The 11,744-nt window shown below is 39.3% G+C and overlaps 1 protein-coding gene across 1 annotated transcript in view; it reads right to left on the bottom strand.

Annotated features, from left to right (window-relative positions):
- Positions 1-1,474, bottom strand: part of TTC8 (tetratricopeptide repeat domain 8) — a 42,820-nt gene extending 41,346 nt beyond the window's left edge. Inside the window, exon 1 of the mRNA XM_010003744.1 lies at positions 1,418-1,474. Coding sequence (XP_010002046.1) covers positions 1,418-1,474 — 57 coding nt within the window. The remainder of the gene's footprint in view (positions 1-1,417) is intronic.
- Between the last annotated feature and the right edge of the window lie 10,270 nt (positions 1,475-11,744).

Genomic DNA, 11,744 nt, shown 5'->3' with positions numbered 1-11,744 from the left:
GGGCCTGCGCCCGCTCCCTGAGGCCTCGGGGACGGCGGCAGCGCGGGCAGCTCTGGGCCGGGAGCTGCTGCTCTGGTTTTGGGCTCAGACCTCCCTGCCAGAGTCTCTCGTAGCCTGATAGCTAAATGAGAGAAAGCCGAGTTTGATCTGTAATGTTGAGGTTAACAGATTTCAAATAACCCGCTGTTTTAGCTTTGTCTGTTATTTGCGGTCCTATTATCAAGAGTAATTTCGAATTGGAATATATGCCTAAACAAGGAGAATATAGCCCTTTAATCCTTATTTGGTTAAAATGTCCTGTAGAGCCACGGAAGACCTGGTTGAGAAAAGCAGAGGTTGCAGCGGGCAGTGCTGTTCTCGGCCTTGCAGTCTCCATTAGTTTATTTAGTTCACTTGTTCTTGCAGAGAAACAAGATTGAGATACTTAGAGGTGAAAAAAGCTGAAATATGACTACCCTTACTTTCTATGTATTGTTAAGATGCTGATTGTAACCATCAGCCCATGTAAGAGGAAGAAAAAATCTCTAGGGATGCTTAGAGAAAAGAGTGAGTTTGTGATGTGAAAATCTCTGCTGGATGAAGGTTAACATAATAGCTAAAGTCACGTTCCTGTGACTTTGTGTGCTTTGCAGAGCCCCGCATGTCAGTCCCCCTCCAGTGTAACTGCTTGAAAGCTAACCAGCCAGGAATTAGACTCAGGGCCTACAACCAGGCTGCCTTCAGGGAAAGAAAAAGATATGATGCATTGTAGCTGAAGTTAGGTGACATATAACATTGGGAAGAGTTTCATAGGGCAACTCGCCCTATCCATCTGCTGATTATATGTATTTCCAAATAAATCTGGGTCTGAATACTTATTCCTGGCATGTGTAGAGGCACTCTTGCACACTTGTGTAATTCTCAAACACAGCACAGAAGCCAGGCGTGTAGTCCAGGATGCTACCCACTTTCTGGGACACTGGTAATAGGATTTTTGAAGTCAGTACATGGCAACTATTATATTAAGGAATATGTCAAAGACTACATAGGAAAACTTTACTTGCAGGAATATCAAAGTCCTTGAAGGCATGTGTAAACTCTGTGGCTGACTTGGCATATAAACGAATCCTGTTCATGGTCTAGGACTAACTGTAGGGCTGGTTAGTAGTGCTGATTAATTATCCAATGGCATGTGGAAAAAAGGGGAAATTGGATTGACAGCAGAGGTAAAATAGGAGCTGATGAACTGAGGTGCTAGAGCCCTAGCTGTCCTTTCCTGGACTCTGAGTTGCAGTCCTCGCAGACTACTACTGAGATGAGTAATGGGAAGAGATGATAGAGGAAACTTAATATCCTTTTTTCTGTGTTTCTCCTAGTTAACAGCAACATTAAGTTTGACGATAGGCCATCAGAATGAGCAGCTGTGCACCTTAGTTACCTTCAAGTAACTAATTTTGCACATTTTGAGCACAGGCCTGTAAATAGGCTTCTCCATGTCACCTTCTGAGAAACATAAATTAATTTAGAATATTTCATGTCCAGCTATATAGGGTGTTTTAGAGCCCTACTATACAGCCTGTACAGTAGATGAAAACAAAATGCAGGGTGTTTTTTTGTTCTATTTCCTAGACAGTTTGCTGCTGTCCTCCTGACCTTTAAAGACCCCTGCTCTTTTGGTTTGCTTGAAGTAGGTGAGCAGTATTCCTTTTAGACAGGGATGTTTCAGGGCTGCTGTGTTTACTCTGGTCATGTGGCCTTCCTGGACTCTAATGAGTCCAATCTACCAGCCTGTATTGCAAATGCTGATGCTTAAGTAAAAAAAGTGTACCATGTGCATTTGGCTGATGCCAACAGTAAAAGCAAAAAGGCTAGCAATTGCCTTTCTGCAGAGTTGAGGTGTATATACAAGAGCAAGTACAGAAAGCCAGTAACAAGGCTGATCAGATGGTGGCATAGAATGCAGTCTTCTGCTCCTGCCATTGCCTCTGGGCGTTTGCCTCTAATGATTCCTGTGAATGTGAAAAAGGAACTTGCTCCTCTCTTTTCCCACAAAGCCACATTCTGTCTGGTGCATAGATATACAGTTTACCACATACCCTATTTTTCTAAAGCCATACTTTATCCCAAAGTTGGACTGGGCGAGCCAAAGGACAGTAGTCATCTGACTCTGCAAATGTTTCCTACATCAAAGCTTTCTGCTCTCAGGGCTTCCCATAGTTGCAACTCTATGCTAGTCCTTTGTATATATGCCTTTCTATCCATGGAGTGAGCCACTGGTGACTTGCAAGTTAATTTCAGAATCACAGGATGCCTCTGGCTGGAAGAGACCTCCAAGTTCATCCAGTCCAGCTCTAGGCCTAACAGTGCAAGCCACTAGACCATGTCCCTAAGGACCAGGTCCGCATGCCATTTAAATGCATCCAGAGGTGGTGACTCCACCACTTCCCTGGGCAATCTATTCCAATGCCTGACAACCCTTTTGGTGAAAAAATGCTTCCTAATATCAAACTTAAACTTCATCTAGCGCAGCTTGCATCCATTCCCTGTGGTCCTATCACACGTCACCAAGGGAGAAGAGGCTGTCCCCCTCATCACTCTAACCTGAACGCTGGCTCAGAAAGGATGGATGTATTTAATGTTTTTCTCCTTTACGTACTCTTCCAGAATAAACTATTGGTATACCTAAAATACTTTGTATTTTCAAAGTGTTCTTATGACTTTTCTGCATCAGTGTCTTCACATTTAAACTATGAGTATGAGATACATGAATTAGCTTCTTACAAAGTGCATATGGAAGAGGAGAGTAGTACAGGTCCCACCAGTATCTAAGACTGCTTATTTTAAATACATAGATATTATAAGCTGACTTTGTCTTCCTCTGTAAGTCTCTCATGGAGGGTCTTGAGCACACCAAACAATCCTAATTGTTTCTTGAACTAGGAATGCTAATTCTCAGGCCTTATCTCTCCTCATGAACTCACACAATTATGATAAAACCAGGCATAAGTCTAAAATAGTTTCTAAAATTCTGTTGGTATCTTAGAATTTCTTATGCAGCTCTGTAGTGAAATGTTCCATATCCCTCAGTAGCTAAGTCATTCAGATGCAGGCTACTGCTTCTGTCAGTTACTCATCTCTCTGGAGATGAAAGAATACAGAAGAAAGATGTAATTTGCTGCTTAATACAATTAGCAAAGGCTTGAAATGGAACATTGATATTACCACACACCTACCTGTCTCAACTAGAGACATCTGGCTTGCCGTTGAACAAGACTTAGCATCATGAAAGATGATGCACGAAAAGGGTTCATTCTAATGATTCAGATACATTTGATGTTGGAAGAATTGAGAGCAACAAAGCATAGAGCAACTTTTACTTTGTGTGCTTGGAATCATCTCAAAACAGAATTACAGATCAGGCCATGCCAAGTGCCTACATTTTGGCAAAGCACATAGTTGTGGCAGAAGAGCAGAAAGAGGAAGTTCCCCATTTACATGTTATTTTCAGCAAGGACCCTGCGATCTGAAGTCAAGGTCACATCATATTTGCTTTTAGAAACGATTTCCTACTGACTGTAGAAGATTAGGAGAGGTCATGCAAATGAAATTGCATTAAAAGCAGAGTTTTGTGCTGGGGCTTAGATTCAGCATTGGGAAAAGTAATTTGTAGTCACAGCTCCAGGTTTCATTCAGTGACCAGCCAAGACAACTATACATATCAATAGCAACTATTGCTATCAGAAATAAGAATACTGAGGCTTCTTGCTGATCATCCATGATATCCTAACCATGGTTACTATGGTATAGCTGGAAAGGGATCATATAGCAACTGGTAATAGAATTTAGGTGACAATACTCTTCAGGTCCCAAGACATTAACCTGCATATGATTTTAGGTCTGTTCTGTTCTACTTAAGCATGGACTGAATACAAACTCTGTGATCAGATCCACACCTCCTTCAGTGAACAGGATGAAGAGGATGCTTTTCAAGTGAGCTTGCTACCTTTTTATCTTTAATATTTCATATGAGGCATTATTTCTTGTTTGATGCAGATGCTCAGAACGATGTTCATCACATAGCAGGAATCAGTGCAGCTATAAGAACCAGTGATCTATGAAAAAGTCTGGTACATTATTTTGGTATAAAGAGAGGTTGCAAAAAATTTCAAAGGATTCATTGATGACTTGATACTCAGCTTAAAAAAACTCGGCTTGACCCTTTTTCTTTCTTTTCAAGTTTAGAGGAGCTAGACTAGCATGCTTCCTTATAGTAAATATTGAAGTTTGAACCCTGGTAATAATCCTAAGTTAATAGTCATATCTGAAAAGCTTGATGTAAATGGTTTGCTTATATTATGTGTATATACATATATATATGTATATACATGTATATATGAGCAGTAGAGAGTACATATATATATGTATATATATGAAAGCAGTAGAGAGAGAGTGCAGATCTCCTAGTATTCAGTTTACTGAAAAATTGTATTAATTGCAAAGCCATTCCAGCACCATAATTTGTTATATACCTGTTAGTTCCCACAAAAAAAACGATGCAGGTGTCCTACAAATCTACTTTCTTCCTTTTAGGAGTGTTAGTCTGTTTTAATTTATGATTTTTAGAACAAAAATGAGGGAAAAAGGTCTATTTTCCTACTCTGAGGAGTGGTATTGTAGAGTATTGTGCACAGTAAATTACACTAAAATGCTCTATCATGTAGCAGCCTCTTGCCCATATTTTATTTTACAATTGGAATAACTTAAAATGAAGAATTTGCTGTCCTTAATGGAGGCATACATCACTTCAGGCAGCTGACTGACTGAAATGCAATATGACTGTAGGGAACCAGCTTACAGAACTGAGTATCTAAATCAGATAATGATGTGGGTTGAAGAGGATCTTTGGAGGTTCATGCAAGCTCCCGCTCAAAACAGGGTTAACTTCAAAGTTGGATGAGGTTGCTCAGGGCCTTATCCAGCTGAGATTAGAAAACCTCTGAGGATGGGGAATTCACAGCTGCTTTGGGCCACCAATTCCAGTCCTAAACAAATCTTCTTCAGTGCTTAGTCAAATCTGGTAGTATGGAGTCATACAATTAATTCATTCAAGGTTTGCATTCCACTGCTGGATTAATAGAGCTATGCTATTTTTTAAGTTTCTCAGCATTATGAGAGTTAATACTGTTACTTTTAAAATGTGTTTAATATTTAAATACTTTATTTGCTTCAGATCTTCTGAATTTTATCACTGGTAAATAATGTCATATTTGATAAACCTGCATTATTGTATGTGGATTCTGTGTAGTGACTTATAGCTAAGCTCTTTCATGATTCCTTCTGACAGTTAAGCTTTTTGAGAGCCTTTGTGAAGTCAGTACTGTGCATTATATTTTGAAAACCTTGTCAACTACTGTGTAAAAAGATGTCATCTTGACCTGACTTTTTTTTATCTAGTAATTTGCATTGGCCAGCTGAAATATTAATTGTTCCCCCCCCCCAAATATTAAGAACAGGCTTTGGGGTTGATCATCCTAAACTATCCTAAATTGAAAACAGGTTGAAAAATTACTACTGTTGCAAACAAGGTGTTGCTTCACATTGTTTTTTTATCATATCGTAAGATGGAGACAGAGGTAGCTGTTACATAAATAGAATTTTAGATAAATTGCATTCTATATTTAGTTTAGTCAACAGTTGAAATCAATTGATTTTGAGAATTCAGAATCAGATTTTCATCGTAAGTCTATTGATAGAAAATGCATTGAGATTTAATCAGACTCTCTTTATGCAACTTAATTTACGCCTGCTTAGGTTGTTGTGTATCGAGTACTGGTGCTTGATGTGAGTTCTTCAAATCACCTAGATTAATGACTTCAGTGCACATATAATTGTGCATAAAATGCAAGCTAAAAAAAGCTGTTTATATCCAAGCATGTGGTGGTGACAAGAGCCATGTTTTGTAAACAAAATGTCATTGCTGAAAGAAACTTGAGTACTCCACTGAGTGGCTTTGAAATGCATTCTGGTCAGATTGTTGGCAGCCTGAAATAAAGTAGTTTTTTCATTGATTGTAGACTAAAAAGGTATTTTATTTTTAGTGAACTGTTCCCATGTGCTAACACAGATTTTAAGGCTAATTTTTAATTTTTTGTGATTGATATTTTAAGAAAGAATACAAATGTTAGTGCCTTCTGAGACTAATATTAAACATAATTTTACTACAGCAACTTCAAACTTGAATTAAATGTAAAAGATCTTTTGCTTTTTTTTGAAAAAAAGAGTGCTGTGATGGGAATTCTTAGATTGAAATATTTGTCATTGAAATCATGGTAGAAACACTTCTCTCACTTTCAAAAGAGAGGGGATTTGAATTTGGGATTACAGAGAAGACCCTAAAACAAGATCTTTTGGTAAAAATGTCACAGCTAAGGAAGCCAGTACATGGTTTGCAGTAATTGTGTCCCCTCTGCAGTTTTGTCTGATATTGTTTACTGATGTACTTGCATCACTTCCTGTCCTAAACAGATTTATTTCTGCTTTACAATGTCCAGAAGAAGTTGCTGCTTTCAATAGTAATGATGGATGAATTTAATTTCACTAATGTTTGTATGTTGTCCATCCTTTTATCAGCTCTCTGTTAGGAAACTATTACGTGAGGACTTTTCTAAATCAAATTTCCATGCATGAATGCAATGCAGCCCTAGTTGCTGTCTGTGCTGTGAAAATTACATGGTCATTGTCTTTTCAATACGGTGCCTATTTCTTCCAGTGCCCAGAATGAACATTATGATTATCAAGGTGTAATTTACATTGCAGAGGCAGGACAAGTTAATGTCTTTAATATTTAATTTAATACATACAATTGTTTTACTTTCATTTCAACCATTCTATCTAGTTTATCAGTCAGTACCAAAGAAAATATATGTTTTGTAGTTACCAAGCTTAAATTAGAACTTGCTTTTAAGATAGTTACAGTATTGGATGATGCTTCAACACAGGACATGATTTTAAAGAGCAGTTGCATTTTTCTCTTCAGGGCATGTCAGCTACAAGGTTTTGAAATTGTCAGAATTTTTTAAGGTATAGTATAAGGTACATGTAGCTTGTTCTTTTTCCAGCACCTTGTTATAAAGATGTTGCCTTCTGTGATCATACCCGGTATGTGCTCCCATTTTGTATTTCCCAGACTCCTCTGTGTTGAGATGTGAAGAAATCATTAACTATTTTTCTGTGTGTCCTGGTTTGAGCCAGGATGAAGCCAATTTTTCTTTTTACTGATTTTTGTTGTCACAGTTTGACTTAGGTCCGACAACAATGCTCTCGATCCCCCCTCCCCCCAACCCAGGTAGGGAAGGAGAGAGAGAAAAAGAGAGAGAGACTTGGCTGGATTGAAAACTAAACTACACAGCTTTAATTAAAACACTAATGAATTATACAAGAAAATATATACAATTATATACAGATATGTTCAGGTATGGGCAAAAACCTCTCGCCTCCCCCCACCCCAGCAACTCCCACAGCACTTCCCTGAACTGGGAAGAGTCCTGAGGAATCCCGGAGCTGCTGCTGGAACAGAGCAGAGAGTTATGGGGGTCACGAGAGATCAAGGCTGAGGATCAACGGTGATGGATGAACAGAGTCCTCCCCGGACACCGGCCACGGACGGAAGAGAAGGGAAAAAGAAAAAGAAGGAAGGAAGTTGTCTTCTGTGATCTCTGACCTTCCTCTGAGCTTACGTAGATATATGGAATGGAATATCTCTGGCCAATTTTGCTGTCTGTCTAACTCAGCCTCCTACGGGGGGGTCACAGATCTCCCCATAGTGTCTGAGCCGGCAGAGTGCAGGTGCAGCCTTGAAGCCTCAGTAGTTAGAAAAACATTCCACTGTCTTATCAGCCTAGCAGAACACACAGTTGCTAGTTACAAGAGAGCTTACTAAAGGAAAAAAAAATCAGTAAAAAGAAAAATTGGCTTCATCCTGGCTCAAACCAGGACACTGTGCCATTTTCTTAACCTTATTTGGCTCCTTTGCTTCTTGATGATGCAGTAAACCTACTGATTATTTTCAAGGCTTCCAACTTCTAATGTTACTTTAAAAAAAAACCCAAATAACTCTATTGTTAATTTAATAGTATACATTAGTCCTTTAAAATGTCTTCATATCTTGCATCCTATGTGTTGGCTAATATGGTATAAAATCTGTCATTAAATTTTAATTTTCAGAAAGTGAATTAATTCAAATGGTCTTTGAATTTGTGATGCTGTCTTTTTTCTTTGACTTCTTACTTCTATCCAGTAGAAAACAGGCCTTTGTGATCCTTAGAGTTTACCTCAATGCTATTAAAATGGTAGCAGGTAATTCTCTCAATAAAATAAATAAATAAACAAATAAATAAATAAATAGAGGTTTCTTGGTTTTGCAAAATATTATTTTCAGGCATTGTGTGTCCATAATAGACTGAGACCTTTTTATCTTCAAGGATGTTGGGCTGTTGAAATTACTGTTGTTGCTGTTGCTAATCTGTTTCATATTATATAATTACTACTTGAAGCAGCTATTTAGGACTTAACAGAGAATAATCCCTCATCTTGTGTGCTCTGGAATTAGCTGTTCCAAGAGCATGTGTTTAAGAAATCACTTCTTTAAGCCTTGTTCCATTTAGCAGAACATGATATACATTATAAATATATTTACAATATGCTAGGAAGTACATCTTCTTATGAGTACGTGTTTTGAGACATTAAAATGCCACTTAATGTATTTTATTTAGAGAAGTGATGTACTTGTATCACCGTATACTAATGAAACATTTGCTGGGCTGTACCTGACACCATAGCAAAGATAGAAACCCCATATACGCAGCTGAGGCAAAACAGCTAAACACCGCATTTCCCTCGTCAAACACCTGACTGGAAGCACATAATATTTATTGTTTAGCTAAAAGCTGGTTTATTTCCCACTGTAGCTGTTGGCCTAACCAGACATCCCTTTCCTCTCCCTGCGGCTGCCGCGGCCCCGTGGGCGCGTCCTGCCGTGATCAGCCCCGCGGACAGCGCCGGCCCCGCCTGCGCCCCGGGAGCGGCCCCGGCCGGGAGGAGGGCTTGGGGGACCCTGCCCATCTCAGCGGCTGTACCCACCACGGGTAACAATTCAGCGGCCAGTGTCAGAGTCCTAGTGCACCTGTGCGACGGAGACAGGAGTTTTCACTGGCAGAGGGATGTCATGGGTGATTCCTGAAGCCATGGCTGCCTGGTGCCAGTCACACTGGGTGGAGATGTCCAGCCTGGTACAGGCCAAAGGAATTATGCGTGTCAGAGCTAAGTGGGAATGCCAGACACAGTAAGGGCAGAGGAAGAGGTTGGGATACTACGCTGCTTCTGAGTGTACAAAATTCCACTTGCACTCCTTAAGGGCAGGCAGAAGGTCAGGAAAATACAGCAATCAATGGCTTCTCTCTTAGAATTTTTTCTCCCGCATTTCCTCATCTTACAAATGGTAGTCAATTCCAGAACAATCAAAAGGAAATACTGGCTGTTTTTGTGGTGTGTGACATGCAGCTGTTCCCATCCTCCTTGCAATGCATATATGTAGTTTTTCTGACTATAGTTTTGGGTTCTCCTGCTCACCACAGGAAATACAATCTGCAGCTTCCACTTAGCAGCCAGTGTCATTATATATTAAAGTTTCTTCCTGACTGCTGTTTTCTCTTTTCTGTTTTAGTAACAGTGGTTTTGGAATGTGTGGCTGAAAACAGCCTCTTCACTTGCAGTAAACAAATACTCTTTCTCAGTTGTGAATAAGACCACAAGATTAAAATTTTAACTCCACTGAAGTTCATCCACACATTAGTTCTCAAGAGGTCCAGATCTTCACTTTAAGTAATAACAAAAGTATATATTTATATAGAGTAGAAGACAGTAGAGACACCATAATTATGTGTTTTTGTATTATAGTATTTAAATATGCAATAAATGTGCAGTACAGAGAAAATTAATATACTCTTAATTTATTCCACAAAAATATTCCCACTTTCAAATGAGCTTTTACAACAGCACAAGTAAAATATGTACCAAGTGCTTATGTCTGCTGATAATCCAATTAACATTCAAAATCTTGAAACAAGTTATTTCAGGCATCATGTACATTCTATATTTTCCAAACCTACTTTCTTGTAACCTTTGTCTTATGAAGGGAACAGTCTTGCAGTAGTAATCCTATTTTTAGCCTCAATATATGTGCAACTTTATGGAACTGCACAAAATCTTACCAGCAGTTTGTTCAAATTTATGTCGACATTCAAATAATTTTGTGGCCTTCAAGGGAAAGTAATGCAGAAATGCTTTTTTTTTTTTTTTTTTTTTTCCCAAAGGAATCCAGTGCTCATTTCTCTTCTATATTATCTACAGAATAAGACTAAGCATCATTGATAGAGACTTTTTCCGTAACCACATTCCCCGTGAAAGAGCTGGGACAGCACCAGGGAACAGCCATGCAGAGTTAACAGAATAGAAAGAATTATACATTTTGTACCTCTCAGAAGAGCCAGTTGGCAATTTTCCAGACTGTTTCCCTGGCTAGTGTCCCATCATGGGGACTCCTGAGAAACCATGGCTACCCACATTTCAAGGTGTTGTTTAGGAAGCAAACAGAAGGGAAAATGACTCCCTGTGCTTTCTGTGGAAGTAACATTTGCTGTATCTGTTAGTGAATATATACAACTCTATCCTGATGAGGGATAAAAGCCCTTTTCTTTCTTTCTTTCAAAAAATTGATTTTTTTTTTGTGGGAGGGGGATTTCCTTGGCTGTAAATTTCAATCAAGTTTCAGTGTCTCTGCAGGCTTTTGTTATGCACCTTTTGTTTTTAATAAACATGTGGGACTGAAAGCTGCATCTGATCTTGGTGCTGTGAACATCCTTATTGTCACAGCTTGAGAAAAGTATCATCTTTTGGTGTTCTAGGCTGTGAGAATATGTTGGTATAGAGCTAACTGACTAGAATGCTCACATGCATGAGAATTCTTTTTCTAAAACAATGAAAGGAATAAAAAACGAATTTTCATCAAGAAAGATTTAAAAAGAAAAACGTGCACTAATCAGTAGGTAAATAGAGTAGCATGGAAAAATGTCTCCACCATGAAGTAACTAGTTAGAAGTAGATGTTTTGTGGAAGAAATGCCAATATGACTAATGAAACAGCAGAAGAGAATGAGAAGAAACAGAGATATAAGACTGACAATCCTGACACAAAATATTTGATTTGGAAAACCAAACCTGTGCTGAAAGTAACAGGAAAATGATTGTTTTTATTTTCAGTTGTCAAATCCAGGAGCTCCTGCACGATCTTGTAATGAAAATGTATTTACCCAGCTAGGTACTCTGTAGTGTGACAAAGCTGGGAAGGAGCATGTTCTCCTGACCAACATTTTTGACGTGCTGGGGACACCCTGCTCTGCTGCCTCATGCAGGACAGAGAAGTCGCTTCCCCAACTGTGAGACTGGAAAACGGTGACTTTCCCAGGTAAAACTCCGGGATCTGAGGATGTAAAGTTGTGTCATGAGGAAATTAGGGCACGGATGGGGAAGCGGCTTCTGCGCAGCGTATGGAGTAGGCGGTGGGATCAAAGAGTTAAATATTCATCATTAAAATTTACAGTTGACCTTTTCTTCTTGGATGAAGCGGAGCCGGCGTGCGCCGGGCCCGCAGTGAGGGCCGGGGGTGCGGGGGTTCCACGGGCGGCTGTGCGGGAGGGATGAAGGCAGGGG

Source organism: Chaetura pelagica, unplaced genomic scaffold, assembly GCF_000747805.2.
Source record: "Chaetura pelagica isolate M959 unplaced genomic scaffold, ChaPel_1.0 scaffold48, whole genome shotgun sequence".
Lineage (NCBI taxonomy): Eukaryota > Metazoa > Chordata > Aves > Apodiformes > Apodidae > Chaetura > Chaetura pelagica.
The sequence above is the reverse complement of the archived record's forward strand: the minus strand, read 5'-3'. Positions and strand labels throughout refer to the sequence as shown.